General features: G+C 38.9%; 1 protein-coding gene across 10 annotated transcripts in view; it reads left to right on the top strand.

Annotated features, from left to right (window-relative positions):
- The window catches only part of Mast4 (microtubule associated serine/threonine kinase family member 4), a 554,645-nt gene that overhangs the window by 246,846 nt on the left and 286,403 nt on the right, over positions 1-21,396 (top strand). For 4 of the 10 annotated variants that reach the window (XM_078015703.1, XM_040273127.2, XM_040273130.2 and 1 more), the window contains one exon: positions 18,044-18,118. The exons of the other annotated variants lie outside the window; for them this stretch is intronic. In XM_078015703.1, coding sequence (XP_077871829.1) covers positions 18,044-18,118 — 75 coding nt within the window. The remainder of the gene's footprint in view (positions 1-18,043; positions 18,119-21,396) is intronic. 10 annotated transcript variants of the gene reach the window in all.

The raw sequence follows: 21,396 nt of genomic DNA, 5'->3' as shown, positions 1-21,396 counted from the left end.
GTTTTCTATGGCTGTGTTAACAAATTATTCCAAACCACAGACTTACTTTCTTTTCTTTTCTTTTTTGTACTGGGGATTGAACTCGGGGGCACTCAACCACTGAGCCCCAGCCCTAGCCCCAGCCCTATTTTGAATTTCATTAGAGACAGGGTCTCACTGAGTTGCTTAGTACCTCACTTTTGCTAAGGCTGGCTTTGAACTCGCAATCCTCCTGTCTCAGCCTCCTGAGAAGTGGTGTTTTTGAAGAATGTTTTATGGTTCTATTCTAGAGTTCTTGCTTTTCATTAACTGATATTAACAATTTTTGTACCAGGGTACTTAACCACTGAGTAACACCCCCAAACCTTTTAGTTTTTATTTTGAGACAGGGTTTCACTATGTTGCTTAGGGCTTCCCTAAGATGCTGAGGCTATCTTTGAACTTGAGATCCTCCTGCCTCAGTCTCCCAAACCACTGGGATCATAGGCATGCATCACTGCACTTGGCAAACCATAGACTTTCTCTTGTCACAGTCTCTGTGGTTATAGCTTAACTGGGTGATCTGCTCAAGGTTGCTCAATGCTCTGCCATCAGGTGTTGACCCAGGGCCATAGTCAGCTTCAGGCTGCAGGGAGAACTCGCTTCTAAATACCCACAGATGGTTGTTGCCCAGGTTGGGTTGCTTGCTGGTCCCAGGATGAGGACCTCAGTTCCTGTGGGGGTGCTGCCTGGCAGTCACTCTCTGCTCCTTGCTCTGTTGTCCCCTCTTTAGGGCACTCACAACAAGACATCTCTTGTCAGAGTGAGCAAGAGAGAATAAGCAGGACAGAAGTCAGTCTTTCGTAACCTCCTCTGGGACGTGACACTTCATCACTTTTACCATAGTCTAGTTCTTAAGAAAGTGAATCACTAAATGCCACATTCAAGAGGAGGAAGTCACAAAAAGACATGAGAATCAGGAGCCAAGATTAGGACCACTGAAAATATTGCCTACCACAGTTGGAAAGGGATGAACTTGGGATTTAGGAGATCTCCATAGGCAGAAGCCATCACCCCGCATATCAACCCCCATATACACCCCCCCCACACACACACACATTGCACACTGTATCTTCTTCAGGTGCTGGCGTTGGCTGATGTCGTACTTTTTTGTGGGATTGTGTGAATTTTCCCTTCCTAGATTATGAGATTCTTGATGACCAGCACTTTGTCCCTCTTTATTTTTGTGTCTATAAAACACATACCATTTGGCACATAAATATTCAGAAATTAATGAAATCCCTGTGAATAAGAAAAAAAATACATTAAGAGTTGACTAGGTGGTATTTTTTTTTTCTTTACTTGAATCCTCCTGGAAACAGGGCAGGAAACAGGATTCAAGGGCTAGGAGTTCAGGGTAAAGGAGACAAGGACATATAAGGAGGGAAGAAAAGGGAGCCAGTATCAGGCCTCAGCTAGGGGCAGTGGGAACTACTGGCACCTCCTGAGATGTATTGAAAGAAACCCTCCAGGATCCTCCATTTGAAGGGTTCCTAGGGAAGTTGGAGCATTTATCCACCTCCTGCCCCAGTCATCAGTTGTTGGTTGTCCCAGAGGAACCAACTCCTCTTCATTGTGGGTCTGGCAGCTCCCATGGTTTTGGACAATGCATGGGGCAGAAGTGGAAAAATGCACAAAGTTTATATTTGAGATAGACACGGCTAGCCCTGGGTTAGTCTGGGGTAGCACCAAGTCCCACTGCAGCTGAGGCTGATTCTAGAGGGGTTAGGGAGTACATAAGGGATAGAGTGAAGGCTAACTGTGGTGTCTGCAGCACTGAGGGGCTAGGGACCAAAACCTAATCACAGGAGAACCTTCCACCTTGATGGTTAGGATGGGAAAGGGAGGGACATCAAAGACATGTTCAATCTTCACTTGGAACGTAAATGGATAAATCCTTTTGCACAGTAGTTATTGGAAGTTTTATTATTTCCACTTGAGCAAAAAGAAAAGTGAGATATTGATCTCAGCTTTGAGGAGTTATTAATTGTCCTTAGATGTGTCAGTCAATGTCAGTGCTTTCTGAAGGAAAAGATTAGAAATTATTTCATGTTGTCTTGATCAGGAATATGCATACTGATGGCCTTTCTGATTTTAAATTTGATTTTATCTGATTTTGAGTCAAAAGATGTACATTTGTGCAAATGAGTTCTTTTTACCATATTATGGTAGGACGACCTTTTGATTGTGGTTTTTATTAGGCTAGAACGTCTTCCTGTTTTAAGTATTGCCTCAGATGAGAGTGATGGTTACACCGTCACGTCTAGCTATGAGATTTGGTGGTGGAAACAAAGTTTTAAAAATGCTGAAAGGTATGGAGAATGATAATACAAATATCTCAGTATCTGACATTTAAATTGGAGAAATGTTTTTGTTATGTCATTTTTTTTTGAAGATAGTATTTATAATGAGAGCAATTGGACATTACAGTAGGAAAAACTTAGAACACAAACCCAGGAATAAAACATGACTGAAAACCTTCCCTCAGTCTTTTCTTTCTTCATTCTCCTCCTCAGAGGCAAACGGCATCATAAATTCGGTATGTATACATATTTCTAGTTTGGTTCTTATTCTCTCATATATATTTTGCATTTTTTTTTTCATTCAGCATTGATTTTTACATATATCTATGTGGATTTGTATAGATTTAGTTCATTTAAAGGCTGGTAATTTTTTTTTTTTTTTTTTTTTTTGCCTTGTGAATATACCAGTTTCTCTTATCCTTTCCCCTAATAACCATGTTAGGTGTTTCTAGTTTATTGTTTGCTTGTTTTTGTTTTTGCTTGTTTATTTTTTGTTTTTACTTCAGTTTTGTTTTGTTTTTGCTTGTTTATTTTTTTGTTTTTACTTCAGTGGACACCCACGGATGAATTTCTTGATGTCCATAGGTAAGGATTGTTCTGGTATTCGTGTTAAGAAGCATAACGGTTGATTCTACGCCACATATATTTTAAAACTTAATAGATACTGCGAGTAACTTTGTCAAAGTACTAAAGCCAGTGTATATTTAATTCTACCAGGCCGCTGGTTTTTCTCAAAGTCCCCAGCACCTGGTAGTTGGATACTTTTTGATTTTTACTAATCTGATAGATATGAAATGATGATGTTTTAAAATTTGAATTATACTTAAGAGATTGTGTATCTTTATATATCTTGAAGTCCTGATTTAGTTTTACTTTAAATTATACTAAAGAGATTGTTTATATTTTATTTACCTCGTGGCATTTTGGGTTTTAGTGTCTCTAATTTGTTAGATCAGATCTTTTACCAATCATTTTTATTTTTTTCTATTAATTTGTATATTTTAGATATTAGGAATATCTTATTTTAATCTGTTTCTTTCTTTAAAAATTAGTTATGGTGTCCTCTGTCATATGGGGGCTTAATTTTTAGTGCAGTTCATTTAGTCAATCCTGCTCATGAATTTTTTCTTATTGGTCATAAAAATAGCTCCTATTTCATTTTTCTTATAATTTTTGTGAAGTTTTATATATGTGTGTATTTATTTATGGTGCTGGTATTAAATCCAGAGCCTTCTGCATGTTAATTAGCAGGTGCTCTACCACTGAGCTACAACCCCAGCTCAAGATTTTGTTTTGACATTATCTTTTTTAATAGCATTATAGTTATACATAGTATTTGGGTTCATTTTGACAACATCATGCATGCATGCATTTGATTCCAATCCCCATCCTCCTCCACCTCGTCATTCTCTTTCCTCTGATCTTCCTTTGCTCTTTTATTTATTTTTGGTTAGTACTTTCTACATGTACATAAAGGTGAAATTACCTTTGGTATATTTATATATACATATAACTTGAATTTTTTAAATTAATTCCATATTTCCTCCCCTTTCCTGTCCTTCTTTCCTTCCTCTCATTCTCCTTCTTCTGCTCCAATGATATGCAGTCCTCACCCCACCTTCTTTCTCTTATTTTGCTCTAGCTTCTACATATGAAAGGAAACATTTGACCCTTGATTTTCTGAGTTGGGCTTACTTCACCTAGCATGATGTTTTTCATTTCCATTCATTTATCCACAAATGCCATTATTTCATTCTTTATGGCTGAGTGGAACTCCAGTACGTATATGTATACCACATTTTCTTGATCCATTCATCTATTGACAGGCATATGGTCTGATTCCATAATTTGGCTATTGTGAATGGTGGAGCTATAAACATTGAAGTGGCTCTGTTGCTATAGTATGCTGATTTTAGTTCTTTTGGATAAATACCAAATAGTGGGATAGTTGGGTCATATGGTGGTTCCATTCCTAGTTTTTTTTGAGGATTCTCTATGCTGCTTTCCATAATGGTTATACTAATTTGCAGTCCCACCAACAATATGTCAGTGTACCTATTCCCCTATATTTTTGCCAGCACATTTTTTTTATTATTTGTGAAGTCTTAGTATAGTTTTATTTTGTAGTTCCCTGATTGCTGGAGATGTTGAACATTTTTTTTTTCATATATTTCTTGACCATTTGTGTTTCTTCTTTTTAGAAATTTTTGTTTAGTCCCTTTGCCCATTTATTGATTGTGTTGTTTGATTTATTTAAAAATATTTTTTAATTGTTGATGGGTCTTTATTTTATTTATTTATATGTGGTGCTGAGGATTGAACCCAGTGTTTCACACATGCAAGGCATGCACTCTATCACTGAGCCACAGCCCCAACCCCAGGTTATTTGTTTTTTGATGTTGAGTTTTTTTGAGTTATTTATTCTGGATATTAATCTCCTGTCAGAGAAGCAGCTGGCAAATATTTTCTCCCATTCTGTAAGCTTTCTTTGGGCTCTTATTCATTTCTTTTTATGTGTAGAAGCTTTTAAATGTGATGGCATTTCATTTATTGATTCTTGGTTTTATTTCTTGAGTTTTAGGGGTCTTGTTGAGGAAGTTGATGCCTCATAATGGAGTGTTGACCCAATGTTTTCTTCTAGCAGTTGCAACGTTTTGGGTCTAATTTCTAAGTCTTTGGTCCATTTTTATTTGACTTTTGTGTAGTGTGTCAGATAGGGATATAATTTCATTCTTCTACTTATGGATATCCAGTTTTTCTAGCTCTATTTGATAAAAAGGCTATGTTCTCTCCAATATATATTTTTGGCACCTTTGCCAAGCATCAGTTAAGTATGTGGGTGTGTCTATATGTTTTCTGTTCCATTGGTCTTTAAGTCTGTTCTGATGCTAATACTATGTAGTACAATTTGAGATCACTTACTGTGATGCCTCCTGCATCACTCTTCTTGCTCAGTATTGCTTTGTCTATTCTAGATTTCTTATTCTTCCAATGAATTTGGCTCTTTTTTTTAGCTCTGCAAAGAATGACTTTAGGTTTTTATTCATCCTATTTTTGAGTGTGGTATATGTTGAGGTATGGATCAAATTTATTTATTTTTCCAGGTAGAAAGTGAATTTTTTGGCATATTATTTGCTTATCAGGTATACCTTTCTTCATGTTTGCTGTACTATCTTTTACACTACATTCCCAATGGTGTAAGTTGAGTTCTCTAGATGCCCCAATCTGTTCCTACTGGAGTGAAGGCCACATGGTTTCATTATTGCAGTGTTACAATAAAAGACTTCTGTATGGAAAGTCTTTTATTTTTGTGATTATTTTATTTAGAATTGATTTGGATATTTTTGGCCAGTTAAACAAATCTACTTGAAATTTTGGTTGGAAATATGGTTCTTCAAATTAATGGGTGGAGTATTTGAGTCTGATATTCATTGTACCCATCATATCATCTTATAGTTTTCATTGTATTGATCTCGCTCATCCTTTTATAGATAAATTCCTAGATATCTTATAGTTTTTGCTGCTACTGTGAATTGTATCACTTTTCCTTTAATGTTTTCTAATTGGTTATTGCTAGTACATACTCTTTATTTTTATACATTGATCTTATATTTGAAATCTCTTTCATATTCTCTTAATAATTCAAAAAGCAATATCTATAGGATTTCATGGTATTTTAGTAGAGACAATTTATCAGCTGCAAATAGAATAACATTCCAATTATTTGCTACCTACTTTTTCTTTTATTACTGCAATGGTGAGAATTTCTAGTGTCTTGTTAAATCATTGCAATATTGTAACACATGTTTTGTTGCTGCAAAGCATGAGAATTAAATACTCATTTCTTCATAGTCTCTAATCTCCTATAATCCACATTAGACATATATTCAAATTTCTTATATTGCTTTTCATGGTGATAATTACCATTCTACTTTTTTGGTGTGTTGGTACTTTTTAATACTGTGCTATATTTAAGTATCAAAATCTGAAGTGTTTGATGGTGTAATACCCTTACTTAGGACACAGGTCAGCACCTTTGTTGAACCTTGGTTCTCTCTTCTTCATTCCCCATTTTCTCCACCCCAGCACCCTTCCCATAAGCCCTTCTTATTACACCACCAGCAGGACTTGATCAGAGAGCTTTCTCTTAGCCAAGTCTTTTGTAACAGATTTTTAAGGGCATCTTTATCTTACCATTTATTTTTATCAATCTCAAAGATAGTTGGAAAGCATTGATCCTGGGTGAGGAATGACTTAAATGTAGCCACTGGTTTTGAGAAAGCTGTGTGAAGGTTCATTACTGAGTGTAAACTCACATGAAATGGTCAATTTAAGTCCAAGTAGAACAGGCTAATGGAGATAGCATGGCTCATGAGCATCTCACAGTCTCCAGAATGTGGGTGACAGGGGTGGCCTCTTCATGAAGAGTGTTGTATGTGCCTAGGGACTCTTTTTCCTACAAGTCAGGACACGACTGGGACTGAAGGGCACATTGTTTGTCACCCCCTTAGAACTGAAGTTTTAATACTGCAATAGGTTTTGGCTTAAGTAGGTATTCACGTGTCTTTTACAAAACATCTTAGCATACTTGAGGTCACTAAACTTAAGTCAAGCTGAAAAGTTAGTGCTATCTTAAGTCAATGACTAAATGTATCTTATTATTCACCAATAAGAACCACTGTCTTTAGGGTAGTACTTAAGTGCACAGAACATAGTCCATCTCTGTTTAAATATCAGCACCATTTTTTACCAGCTCTTGACCTCCGGCACATTTTAAGACCTCCTTATACCTTTCTCATTAGTAAAATGGGAATAATAGGAGTGCCCATTTCATAGCTCTGTTATAAAGATTAGTTAATACATGTAGTGCACAACAGAGCCTCACACACAATAATGGCTATATATAACTTAACTGTTTTAAAAATCATATACCCACAAGACTATTTACTCTCCTTTGAGGACCTTGCAATCTGATTGAGGCAATAAAATATGCTATCTTGACCTTTTATTGTTGCACTAAAATGGAGGTTTGCATTTAGAAAAGTGATGCTCAGAGCAGTAAATCATGGCCTACTTTAGTCCTTTGGGAATACTTCAGGATTAAGTATTGCTCCGGGATTAAGAATTAAGGAGTTAAAGACAAAAGTCTTACAATGTTTCCTTAAATATCTCTTTCAGCTGCATAAGATTAGCACATTTTTCTTGGCAAAGAACACCTTTTCCTTTTTAGCTGGAGTATTTTTCGTCAGCAGCCTTTCTTGTTTTTCTTTCCGAACACTTCCTGTGCTTCTATCTCTCTGTCATCTGCCCTCATTCCATTCCCCATGCTTCAGCATTTCCCTCCCACCACTTCCCATCCTCTGACTTAATAAGAAAGCAACAACAAAACTGTGTTCATTGATTGTGTAGCACGTTTCCTTCCTATTTTGCAGGCCACTGGGTGTCTGGGACGGTCAGAGTGGAAGTTCATTGGCAGCATGGGAACGTTGCTGTGGATGGCAGCAGCACTTTTATGATGTCCTCAGGATGTGTGGTGGAAGGGGAGCAAAAAGAAGTTCCTGAGTCTGGTGCTGGGGAGGCAGGCTTTGCAGCCATCTGCTTCCAGGGTAGAGTTACTGCTCAGTTATTTTCAAAGCAGTTAGTTAGCCCAGGTTTTATTTAATTGGGTAACTAGAGGCACCTGTTGTGTTCTTCCACCACATGTGATTTCTTGAGACATCAATGGTCCCCACAAAGCCTAGAACATGGCAGGGTGGAGGCCAAGGCCTCTGCCGAGGCTCTGTTGCTATTTATTCCAAATGGTAGAAAATGTTCAAAGTCCTCATGACATCAATGATGTGAAGTTTCAGACTGGAAGTGAATTGGGTCAATGCTAGGGTGCCAAATGGAGCAGTTACTGACAGCAATCTCTAATCCATTCATAACCAGGATCCATTATGGGTTGACTCATGTCAGGCCTGTGCTGAATGTGGGATATATGTCATAGTTATCTTACAACCCCATGGAGGTAGCTGTTACATCCTCCTCTTACAGATGGGGAAACCGAGGCTCTGCTGGGCATTCAGGGACAGCATGTAACCAACTGTGGATCTTTCACCTATTTTCTACTATGGTAGAAGTCAAAATGTGTTTTTATATTTTCCTGGTAAAATTAGGTGTTAGATGAAGAGTAGAGAATAAAATTACAACCATGGGACCTAAGCAGAAGGGTGATTTTACTTGTACTTGGTTAAATCTTTGAAAGCTCACATCTTCTATGCATTGGGACTTTATGAGTTAAAGGGAATGACAAAGTGAACATCCATACACATAGCCTACCCAAGAACTGATGGGCTTGGTGAAAAATGTGTTTGCCATTGTGCTGTACACTGGTCGTGCTGTATTAGGTGTTCAGTACTGTAATCATAGCTGCGGTGTGAGTGGGCCCTTAATCTGTTTCACATATGAATCTGTGTGATAAGCAACTGCCGGATGAGAGAGGTCCGTTAAATGCTATCTTGCCCGCAGCCTGAAAGCTGGGTTGCTTCCCTTTTCCGGGGACCTTGACCTTTCTCCTCATGTCTGCTAGAACAGATGAAACAAATCAAAACATCTCTGAGTAGTCTGATGCATCCCCTGCTTAATTTAAACCCCAATCAGGTCTAATTATCAGAGCCCTATTACTTGCTGGCAATAATTTGTCTTGGGTACAACTCAGAGCTATGTTGAAAATTTTATTTTGCCTTTAGAAAATTGGTTTATCTTTACATTTTCCCCTCCAGATTTCCCTGTGGAAAATTGGTTCTCTTAATTTAGGTATCTCGTAATTTTTCTCATTAAAAATGTGTGGCATGTGATATCATTAGATTTTTTCCCCCTAAATTGAAGTGACTTAAGTGGGTTGACATATGTGCTGCAGTGTAATTGTGCTGTGTTTTTGGAGCTCAAGTCAGTAATTACATCCATAAACTTATTGTCTATGGCAAAATATGTTAACTGGTCTTTGACATAAAATTCATTAATTTGAATCAATATGGACCGTTCTGAAATGCTTTAACAAAGGATCATTGACTGATGGGTATAATATGGCCTAAGACTCAAACATTTTTCTATGAACAACAGTAAATGTAAACATTTTCTAAATGGCTTGTCAATACTGTGAGTCCCAAAACACACATATTTTGAAACCTACTAGAAATTTGAACTATGGTATAAGCACAATAGTTGAATTTACTTGTTTATAAAACTAATAAATTCCTGGATATTTTTTTGATCTTTACAATATTGAGGAAGCTTTCGAACAGGCTCTTGGAATTTCAGCCCTTCAAAGCCCCATGACTGAATGCTAAAATTGCAGTGACATTGTCTTGGGCTGACATCTCCACCAACTGGTGGCCAGGAGGGACTGCTCCCAGTTAGTTTTTCTCTGTTCTACCCTAGAGAAAAATGCTTGGGCTCTCTTCTTCATGGAACCTTAGTGGATTGTATGAAGACTGGCTTTTCTACTTTTCCTAATGTCGAAAACACTGTAAAAGGCAAACTGAAGTGTACCAGGATTGGGAAGTAAATTTGAATTCAAAGTGAGAATTGCATCAGGAATCCAATCCCAGGGTTTTCTTTTGACTTGAACCTGCAGATCTACAAAAATTACATTAACGTGAAACCTTGAAAAAAGAGAAATCCCCATGATTAGATATGTGAGCTTCACACATAATGTCTCATTCGCCTCCTCAGCATTTCTGGGAAGTGAGAAGCAGAGAAGAAAAGTACTGCGTGGCTTTTCCACTCAAATCGTCTGCCTCTCCTCCTCCTATCAGGCACACGGAGATGTGCACAGCATTTATGAAACGGCAAGAACAGCTTTGAAGGTGAAGCAATACATACTGGTTAAAAAACTGGGACCAGGCAGAGAAGGGAGGAGGGACGCATCTCTTGGGTAGCTGCTAACTTTTGCTCTCCCATTGTATGGGCCTCTGTCTTCTCCTGACCTCCAGGTCACTGCACCTTTCTCCTTATCTTCCTCACTCTGCACCTGTTTCTGACCCCACTCCACTTTCCCCTCTGTCTGGCTCTCTATTTCTCATCTTGTCTCCTTTATTCCTCTTCCTCCATTCTTCTCCCCACCTTCCCAGCTGACTCTCATCAAAGGGCTTCCTGCCTTCTGGTGCCTGGTTGGTTTGGCTCACAGCAGGAGATTGGAGGGAAGGAGGAAGAATAGAAAATAGGCTAGAAGTCATTGCTGCCTGGCTCCCTCCCTGTGGGACCAGCACAGCCTGGACTAATGCTGTCCTCAAAGCAAGGGCGCTGTCATATGACCCTGCCTACCCAGCTCTCTGCTTCAGATTCTGGAGGCAGCCTCCTCTCTTTTCCTAATCAGGCCAGAGGAAAGGAAACTACTCCCATGGTTCAATCCATTGTGCACTGTGTATGTATGTTTGTTTCATTTGTTGCTTTGATAAATATTTACTGAGCACTTACCTCCAAAGGAGAGAGAGAACAAATGGGACCACGTTGCTAGCATTGTGGTGCTTATAGAAAATAGACTAACAGGGTCAAAAACACAAGTATAATGCCAGGGAGTGATAAATGTTACGAAGCAAAGGAACATAGGGAAAGGGAAAGATGGGGTTCTTCTTTCAGAGGAAGCACATTTGAACCTTCCTGAATAAAGTGAATAGGTATGCTCTGCAAAACACGTAGAAGAAGGTATTTTCCAGGAAAGGGAACCTTAGGGATCCCTGCAGCTGGAAAAGTGTCTGGAAGGCTCTGAAGTGGCACAAAGACTACCATTGGCTGGAGTGAAGCAAGTAAGGAGTATGGATAATGGGGAGTCAGACAAGCAGCTAGGGCTGGATCACTCATGGCTTGGCAGGCATGAAGGACTTGAGGGGAGTGGAAGGGAAAGACAGTGAAAGTTTGGGGGGGAGTGACATGATTTATGTTTTTTTTTTTTAATGTGGCTTATCTGCCCCTGGGAGGATAAGACTATGGAAAGCAAAGCAGCAGAAAGGAGATACAAGACTATTGCTAGACTCTGGATGACTTGGGTGGTGTTATGGGTTGAATTGTGTCCCCACCCCTACTATGTTGAAGTCTGAACCTCTGGTACTTCAGAATGGAACATATTTGGAGGGGAGTCTTCACAGAGGTGATCAAGATAAAAGGAAGTCGTCATTAATGTGGGTTCTAATTCAGTATGGCTGGTGTCTTGACAAAAAGAGGAGACAGAGACAGGCCTGCTAAGAGGAAAGATGTCATGCCTGGAGAAGATGGTTGACTCTGAGGCAAGGAGGAGGCCTGGAGCAGATTCTCTCTACAGCCCTTGGAAGAATCAGCCCTGCTGGCACCTTCATCACGGGCTTCCATACTCTAGTACTATGAGACACTGGTTTCTGTTGTTTGAGGCCCCAAGTGTGTGGCACTTTTGTTACGCAGCCCCAGCACACTCATGTGGATGGCTTAGATGAAGCTGAAAACAGTGTAAGAAAGGATTGGATTGTAAATGTATTGTGAAGTCCAGAGTCCAGAGCATGTGCTGAGGGTTACATAGGGATGGGGTTGTTTGATCCATGAGGGAGATAACAGAAGGTGGAAATGGGTCAGAAAAGAAGACAGCAATGTGACTCCTAGGTCATTGAGTCCAGGTAAGTAGTGGTCTCTGTCCTAGAGATGAGGAACACCAAGAAGGACAGACTTAGGAGACAAAGGTCAAAAATTGAATCATGGACATGGGAAATTTGTGATTTCTGGATGGCATCTCCGAGTAGGCAGTGGAGTGGTTCGGGAGTTGTTACAGTGGAGTACCTCTCATTTCCATCCCACCCCTGAAAGTACACCACCTGGGTTGCACCCTTGCATTGGTGGATACACTTTAAGACAGACACCTCTGCGCACAGGATGGCACCAGTCAATATGTATATATTTTAATTTAGTGTTTATTACATTTTTCTTAATTTGCATTAGGAAAGAAGTGTAATAAACACAACAAAACCATGATTTAAAAATGCCATTATGTGGCCGGGAGCTATGGTGCATGCTTGTAATCCCAGCTGCTCAGGATGGCTAGGCAGGAGGACTGCAAGTTCAAAGCCAACCTCAGCAAAAGTGAGGTGCTAAGCAATTCAGTGAGACCTCGTCTCTAAATAAAATACAAAATAGGGCTGGGGATGTGGCTCAGTGGTCATGTGCCCTTGAGTTCAATCCCTGGTACTCCCCCCTCAAAAAAAAAAATGCCATTAAGTAGGCCACCTTCAGAATACAAGCATTTAATTTTTTAAAAGAAGGAGTCATCTTTTAAAATAAAACTATTAGTAAAATGATAGTACACATAGTACATGCATGGAGTCAAACATAAATGACTGAAGTTTGGGATGCTGCCTAAAGCATTTTTAATGAGTTTCCTGGGTGATTCCTGTTTCATCATGATTTAAGAACTCCCTTTTTGTGTTTTTGTTTACTTGTTTGTCTTGTTGTTTTTATTGTGTGTGTGTGTGTGTGTGTTGACTTGCTTTTTTGCAGTGCTGGGAATGGAACTCAGGAATTCACCCATTCACCCACAAAGTAGGCACTTTACCACTGAGCTACATCCCCGGTACCCTTAGTGTAGATTTTGTCTGAGGGTCACTTCTTTAATTTAGAGATGAGAATTTGTTTTAATAGGAATTAAAGTAGATCAGGATATAGAGTCCAATGCTGGTAGAGCTAATAAATTATTTCATGATGAAAAATATGAGCTTTATAGGGAGGGAAGCTAGAAAACCAGGGTCTCCAGGTCTGCTTACAGAGGTAGGGCTCTTCCTTCCTCCTTCCCATTTGGTGACTCACCTTTTGAGCTAACTTGAAAAGCCCAGCTTTGAAAGAAGATAAGAAAAGATGATTGACTCTCTTCTTTACGACATTATTCATTATGAAGTTTTTCATAAATTATTGTATGATTAGTTCCAAGAGTTTCAGATGCTTATATCATAATGAAAAATGTGCTCTATCTTCTAAATGACACATTTTCTTCAATATTCTTTGGTTTCTGATCCCTGTTTTGATATGCTTGACAATTGTTCTCTCTCTCAACCTTGTAAATTCTATCAATCAATTTGTCTTCATGAAGAATTTTGACTTTGTGTGGTCCTAAGTTAATGATGTGCAAGGGCCTCTTTGATAGTGCCTATTCATAATAGTGATGTAGTGTTTAAATATAGTATTTAGTGAGAGCTTTGATTGGGGGCAAAACATTTGTCACCAAAAATCCATGTATAAGTTGGGTGAAGAAATTTATTCTTCCCTGACAATGCTTGTGAGTCTTTTCAGAATTAAAATGTTTTTGGACTTACTTTTTAAAAGCAATAGTCCTTAAAACACATTTATGATCCATTCTGTTATTTTCTGGATTGTTTTTTAACGTTAAAATGTCTCTGCTAGAAATGTCCAATGATAGATTTTTTAAATGGGATTCATGCCAAAATTATAGATATGCTAAGTTTTAAATTTTCCTTGTGGATCTCATTTTGATATAGAGTAACTTACACCTGATTTAAAGAATTAGGCTTTTGTAAATAGTGTGCTGTAAGCAACTAAATTCATTGGGTACCCATTATTTCAAGCCTGATATATTGTTTTCCACAGAGCATTCTTGTAAATATGCTTATGTGATGCAAATTAGGCTACAGCACTATAAGGTATCATATCTTTAATGCTAAGGGAATAATGATTTCTTTAAAAAGTATGATCTGCAATGTTAAGGAATGTTTGTAATTTCTAAAAAAATGACTTATTTAACAGGTGAAGGCTTGGAGAAAGCATTTAGCTTGAAGATGAAATATGTCTCATTAATTTACTACATTATGCTCATGTCAGCTCTTTTTTTTGTCATTTTCTAATAGTTTATTTACATAATTGAGGGTTGCTACCTTTATTACTGCTGGTTATCACAGCAAAATGATTTTGGTTGAGTTCACCTAAGCAATAGAATATGCTTCTATTTTCACAAAACTAATGGTGAGGAATTCAACTCCCCCAAACCCCCTCCCCCAGTTCCTTTTGCACTGAAGAGTCCCAATTTGCATACACAAATAAGCCATTCAGTTCAGAGTCCTGCAGGGCTCACCCAGGTCCAATCTGTTATTTTGCTGATGTTGATGTCATTAGCCAGGAGGTAATTGGAAGAAGGAGGCTGATGTCTCAGTCTGGAATGACAGATACCAGAGTTTGAAGACTGTCATTTAGGAGGAGAAACAGATTTGGGGGACTTGGAATTTGTTGAAGAAAATGAAGTCACAAATTTTGCCTTTAATGTTAGCATGGTTGATAGAATTCAATGTTTTCCTTGAATATAGAAACTGTGTGGCCAAATTTGTTATGTATATTGTCTTAGTTCATTTTCTGTTGCTGTAACAAAATACATGAGACCCAGCTATTTATAAAGAATAGAAGTTTATTTGTCTCATTGTCCAGAGGCTGAAAAGTCCAAGACTATGATGCTTGCATCTGCTTGGCATCTGGTGAGAGTCTCTTTGCTCTATCATAACATGGCGAGAGAGAACAAGCATGCCAGTTTACAGCTCTCTTCCTCTTCTTAGAAAGCCATTAGTGCCCTCATAGGGATCCCCACCCTTATAAGCTCATCTAATCCTAGTTATCTCCCAAATGCCCCACCTCCAAATACCATTAACTGTAAATTTGGGGGTTACGTTTTCAATGTATGAATTTTTTGCTACTGGAGTAGTAGGTTCTACTCAGTGCTCAGCTATTAAATTTGGGAGACAGAGGTTGGTGAAAGAAAATAGGCTTATTCCAAGTTGGCCCTGCACAAGAGGTACCTTTTCTGTCTCAAATCTCCATCTTCTGGGGTAGAGGGGCAAAAATAACTTTTATAAGAGGAAAGGCACAAAAGGCAGGAAACATAGCTGGTAAGTGCTGGCCAGAGAGTATGTTACAATTCCAGTTTTCTAGTCTTGCTGGCATCTGCCCATGCTTTGGGGACAGTTCCTCAGTTTCCCTTCTCAGCATGAGGAAAATGATTCATCAGAAAATTTTGGGAGATTAGAGCTTTTAATTTTAAAGGGGGCTCTGTTATATATGGGGGTGTGCACATTCAAGCCATAGCATATAAGGAAGTGGATTTTGTAAGAAACCATTTGTGGGTGCTGTTTGATTTTTAACAAATGTATAATGTTCTATACATAGTTGATGTGGTACAATTGTACTTAGTTGACTAATCTCAAAGATGCATTGTTTGTACTTCTGGAAATATCAGGAGATCTGGTAAGTAACTGGAAAAAAAAAACGAAAAGAAAAGCATTTCAGTTAGGGTCTCCCTGAAAGTGATGAAGCAGATGTTCCGGCTTCTTAATGACTAAAGTTTTCTCAAAGGTCTCCATCTAGGGTCTAAATGTGTATTTCTTTATATAGGCTCTCAGTGTCACCAGACTAACTTGTGAATATATAAGCAGCTAACTATCAAATACTTTTTTTTAACACTACAGTTTAATGGGACTATTGAAAATTAATGTTAGTTTAAATTTAAGATGTGGTTCATATGGAGAAAAACTTGCTGTGAGCTGTTGACAATTCCTTTATTTTCACTCTATGTGCAATTCATTAAAATGACATTAATCCTCCAGGCTCTTCCTGGGTTTCTATTAAGATATATTACTAGAATCTCTGTCTAACTACATTGATTATTTCATAGACCTATTTGTTCATTGCAGGCAGACTGTTGTTACACAAGTTGTATTTGATGATAAATGAGATAAAAGAGAGACCAGGTTCCAAAAAGCCACCCCTTGAAGAATGTGCTTGCTCTTTTTAAACCAGCTTTCTAGCAACTGGGAGTTTAAGATTCAGATCTCAGGTTTAATATCCACATCTGCCTCCTGCTGAGTTCATGGTACAATTAGCTAATTAAAAAAAGATAACATTTTCACCTTGGAGTCAGAAGAAGAGCAATAAACCACAGGCCCAGGATTTAGTTAATTTGTGCATTGACTGTAACTGTGTATTTAAGGCTGAGATTAATTTTTTTCCTGATGAGTGGGAGCCTGGCACTGTGCATTGGAACTCTTAACTCAGTTGTAATCTTTCCACTGGGAGGTTAATAAGGGCAGAGAGTTCTCCAGATGTATTAATGAGGATGACAATTTATTTACATGTGATAACTTCTTTTAGGAAGAAAAGGAAAAGCATTTAAAAACCCCTTCTGATAAATCATTTAAGTTTAAAGGATAATTTCTAAACAAATTTACCTAAATAAATAATGTCTGATTTTTTCCCCTCAAACTACATTTCTCATGTAAAAACTATTGATTCTGTTGACATGGGAAGGCATGCTCATTTTTTTTTTTTTTGGTAGTGAGTGAGTCAATGAATATCATTTCTGCTATTAAAGCTTTGGTGCATTCTCTAGGTTAGCTGAGGGTCAAGACTGTTTGCATTTTTTTTTTTTTTTCCAAAAGAGAGTGGAGAAAGAATGCAGGTTGGCAGGGCAGTTCTAGAAACAAAACAAAACACAATCCTGCCCTGCAATCTGCTCCTTATGACATTTCTCTTTTGAAAGGTGAGCATTATGCTGTGGACACCAAACCAGTGATTGTTGGCAGTTGGGTGGGTTTGATTGATACATGTCTTAGAAGTAACAGAGCTGTTATTCCTAGAATTAAAAAAATAAAAAATTCTGAAGTGGTGTAATACAGGCATTGAATTTTTACCTAAGTGGAGGCTCTTTTACCTTCCTCTTTACTAGAGCTGAGCAAATGCTGTCCCTGACCCAAGGGTTATTTTGCTGCCAGGCTTCTGGACCTTTGAGCCCAAGGGTTTTGTGAGACCATCTCTATTCTTTCCATCTTGCCATCCCCGGAGCCAGTGCTCACAGGGAGGTAATGCTTCCTTCTTAAATTCTTGTTTACTGATGTGCAGCTTTGAAAGATGGAGGAGTGACCCTCTGTAGCATATATGGGGGCTCCGGTTCCAAATTTCTCCTTTAAGATATAAGGTACTACCTCAGGTAATGTCTGCGTGTGTTGGCAGGGAATGTGTCACAGGGAAGTGGAAGTCTCCCTCTGTGATTCATTTGCTACACACACACAGAGGCATTGACAGAATTGGTCTAAGGAGAAGACCACCACCGTTTTATATAGGTTTAGTGTATACAATTTAATGTAAATCACTGTTAAGCCAATAAAAAATAATGTGCGTTTAGGGGCAGTGTTTCTTGGTGGCTCACAGAAGAGATGAATTCTGCCAGGATGATGGAGAGAGAAGCTTCCCAGTCAGGAGAATTTTCATGGTTCTGAGGAGGACGATGATTCATGATGGTGATATGCAAACGGGGGCAAGTCTAACCCTAAGGATGCTCCATAATAACTTCTTTCTTTTCAGGAAGAGGGACTTCATATGAAGGGAAATCAAGTTCCAGTGTTAGTGACCTTAATGTATGAATGGAGGAAGTGACCAAATAATAAAGAATGAAAACTTGGCAGGAAAAGTCTTGATCCTGGACCTCAGTTGTGACTTTATGACACACACACACACACACAAGCCTTTTTAACAAAATGACTTGCATGTAGCGTGTGCTTTTTTTTGCGGGGGAGTATCTGTTATGTGTTTTCGTTATTAGATTTTTAGCTAAAAGAGATGAAGTACGGTGCTGTTAAACACTGTCCCTCTCCCTTTTCTGATCATTTCCCATCATCCCATGCCCCACCTCTCCCTTTCCTCCTCTTGCTCATTCCCCATCTTCCATTCACTGTCAGGAAGGGCAGCCTCCGAAGAGCCATTTCAACTCAGCCCGGCATCGCCAGAGACTAGTGGACCCAGCTGCTTCAAAAGTGAGTGTGTCCTGTCGCCTTGGGCAGCAGGTGTGCATGGCAGAAAGGGACCTCTGCACAAAATGGGTGTGGGGTTTTACTTACGTGGGTATAACTGAGGGTGTAGAATACGGATATGGAGAGAAGGCAGTGACTTCTCTCTTAATTCAAGACCATTACATTACCAGTGATGTTCTGGTAAAGGTTTAAAAACCAGGATGAAAGCAAAACAGTCTCGATTTGTAGCATTTGCTAGTTTCCATGGTGTTTGCATTCCCACCATGGCTGGTTGCAAATATGTGTGTCATCATTAATCTCATAGCTAGGGAGAGATGCCCAATAGAGCCCTACTATATAATTACTTATGTTAATAGTTTGTCTATCATTAGATAGAATTGATGTAAACTCTAGTACATTATGACAAAGAATTAGGAAGTGGGGTTGGGGATGTTGTTCAGTTCATTTATCTGGCAAGCATAAGGTCCTGGGCTCAGTCCCCAGCACCACTAGGGAGGAAAAATTAGGAAGAAGATCAATTTTGAGTATCCTTTACCCTTTTTGTCAGTATAATGTATTTATTTGTAAATTTAGATGTTTTAAGCCTATCATGAGTATCTTTAACAATTGGTTTGTAAAATTCCTGAAAGTTCACTGAGGTGGTGTACGTCAGCCGCAGTGCTATGATTATTACATGTAGGCTGAGATATTCTTAAGGCCACTCGGTCATGCCCAAGTGACTGCAAAGCTGCAAAGGGTGGCTGAGGTTTGGGGTGAGGAAGTGCTAAACCCAAACAGGTCAGGTAGTCTCAGGCCAATTCTCCTACACATAGGCTTTCATTAAACACATATTTTAGGCAACAGGGACAAAGGCATGTGTTCTTTAAACTCAGTGACATCTCTGGCCATGTGAAACACTCCAGTCAAATTTTTTGGAAAGGTTTCACTCAACACAACAACTTTCCAGAGGTAGGATTCTCTCATCTGTATAGTGAGCATTAAGCAATAGGGATCCTCTGGCCCTATTGCTAAACATAAGGCCTTTTTGGATTCTTATGTCCTGTTCATGGAAGAGATAAGAATGTCTCTAAAATGATTTTTTGTTTTCACTTAAATATCATTAATTTCAGCAACAAAAACCTATTTTTAACATCTGCCATGTGACTAGCAAGCTACAGAGTTTGAAATCATCAATGAAAATCCAGTTGAGTTTGCCAGTTAGCAAAATCTCTGGTGTTGACTTACAGGTAGGGACCTCTGATATCATGCTACTTGATCACCCTGAGTGAGTAAATTCTGGTTAGGGATGCTGACTGTGCATAGGTATAATTTTAGCCCATCAAAAATACTATATTGCATATGCTGAAGTATTTAAAAATAGACTTCAGATGTCATAGCCCTTTGATGCTGTTAAGTCCCTTGGATGTCCCTTCCCTCCTGAGCCCCAGACAACTTAGGAAACTTGTGATGAAGTCATGTTTTGTTAACATGTGAGGGGGGTAAAGTAAACTAGCTTGATTGAGTCTGATGGTTTCATCATCTAAGATGTGAATTTTGCTGATGCAGAGGACAGCTCAGTAGAGCAGGCCCCCTTTGAACCCACCTACAAATTGTTAACAAATAAAGTCCTGAAGTCTCCCGTGAATTGGCGGCATCCACTGGTAGACAAAGCATGTACCTCTTGCTCCGTGATTGTTTAAGGACGCAGCTCACCTGGTGTTTTGTTCCCCTCTTTTCTTTTGTCCCATATTCATTTCATTCTGTTTTAGTATTTTTTCAGAAATGCCATGCAATGGGTTATAAAGTAAACTGTCAATTAGCTAATTTTCTTCTAGTGGTGGGGAGAGGCTTTAATGTTGTTCTCTTTTGAGTGAGACTCATGACTTCTTTTTCAAACTTTCAGAGGAACTCATTAACCTGCTGTGAAGAATCTATCTGATGCCTTAATGTGCTGTGTGAATTGGTTCAGCCATAGTACCAAATAGGTTTAAAAGGTCAGATGCTTTCCTTTCCAAAATGCTAGAAATTTGAGGAGTGCCTAAAAATCTTTCCTAATATTAACGAGCGATGGGAGAAGCTGCTGTTTGCTGTGCCGGATGCATTACTAGGCTAATAAATGGCAAATGGAAATGTGCATCTATGTAGCCAGTGACCTTTTATTATAAGCACACTTGGCTTAAATCAGCACTGTATCATTTTCAACTCAATAACCTGAGTTGTAGTAAAGAATTCTTACAAATTATAGGTTTCCGTGTTCTGAGGGTCAGTAACAGTTTATGGTAAACCAGCTGCCAAGCCTTTTGAGAACATGGATTTTATTGTGAGTCTGCATTGTTCAGTCTGGGAAGCAGTATGGTCAGATGGTAACATTTAGCTTTCCAATTACCATGGGGTGTGGTGCAGAGAATACACTGGACTGGTTGTACATTGAACTTTGTTGTAAACCAGCTCTGTGGCCTTGGCTAGTCACCTGAACCCCCATTACTCTCTGTTTTGTCATTGGCAAAAACAGGAATATGTGACATGTTCTCAACCAACTTGCAGAATTGTTTTTCTCTTTTACGAACGCTGTTGAAAACTAGATATTTTACCATTTAGTCGATAAGATTTTTGAATGACATTTCTCAATCCTAAAATCCCTCTTCCAACAGCATTATTCTTTATTACTTGCAGAACCTCGCTATCTTCCACCAGTGTCTTCAGTGGAAATTAATTTTCAAAACAGAAATGATTTTAAAAGTGGGGGGAGGTATGGGTACCAATAATAAGGGGCTCACTTTCTGCTCAAGGTGTTGGCTATTTTTTTTTTGTCTGAATTTTTGCTTTGCCTCCGAAAGGCTTTTGTGCTTTAGTGTGGGAAAACAAGCTTTGAAATCTGTTTTATTTGAATAATAGTAAAGAGTGAGGGGGAGATCAAAGATAAGCAGTGCACCTCTGATTGGCTAAGCTCATCCATTGGGAATGTCTAAAGTGTCTTTCACTTTGAGAATATACTCACCTGTCTGTCCCCCAGTAGGAACGCTGTTAACACAGCAAATGAACAAAGAATGAAGCAAAACGGGCAGTAGGAATCATAGTTCAAAGACCACAGAGCTGTTATTTGTGGAGCTGGTAAAGGCCTCTGTTAAATAAAAATCAATTTGGTACAGGAGCATCAGGGACATGATCTGGTAGACAGAAGAGAACATGGGAGGGTGCAGAGGATTAGTTTTCAAATCTCCTGGCATTTCAGCACAAAAGGATGATGAAGATTTATTCCCCGCGAGCTGTCATTTTACCTTGGAAGCTTTGCTGATCCAGAA

This window comes from Ictidomys tridecemlineatus, chromosome 1 (assembly GCF_052094955.1).
Source record: "Ictidomys tridecemlineatus isolate mIctTri1 chromosome 1, mIctTri1.hap1, whole genome shotgun sequence".
Taxonomy (NCBI): Eukaryota; Metazoa; Chordata; class Mammalia; order Rodentia; family Sciuridae; genus Ictidomys; species Ictidomys tridecemlineatus.
Note: the sequence above shows the minus strand (reverse complement) of the source record. Positions and strands in the feature narration are given on the sequence as shown.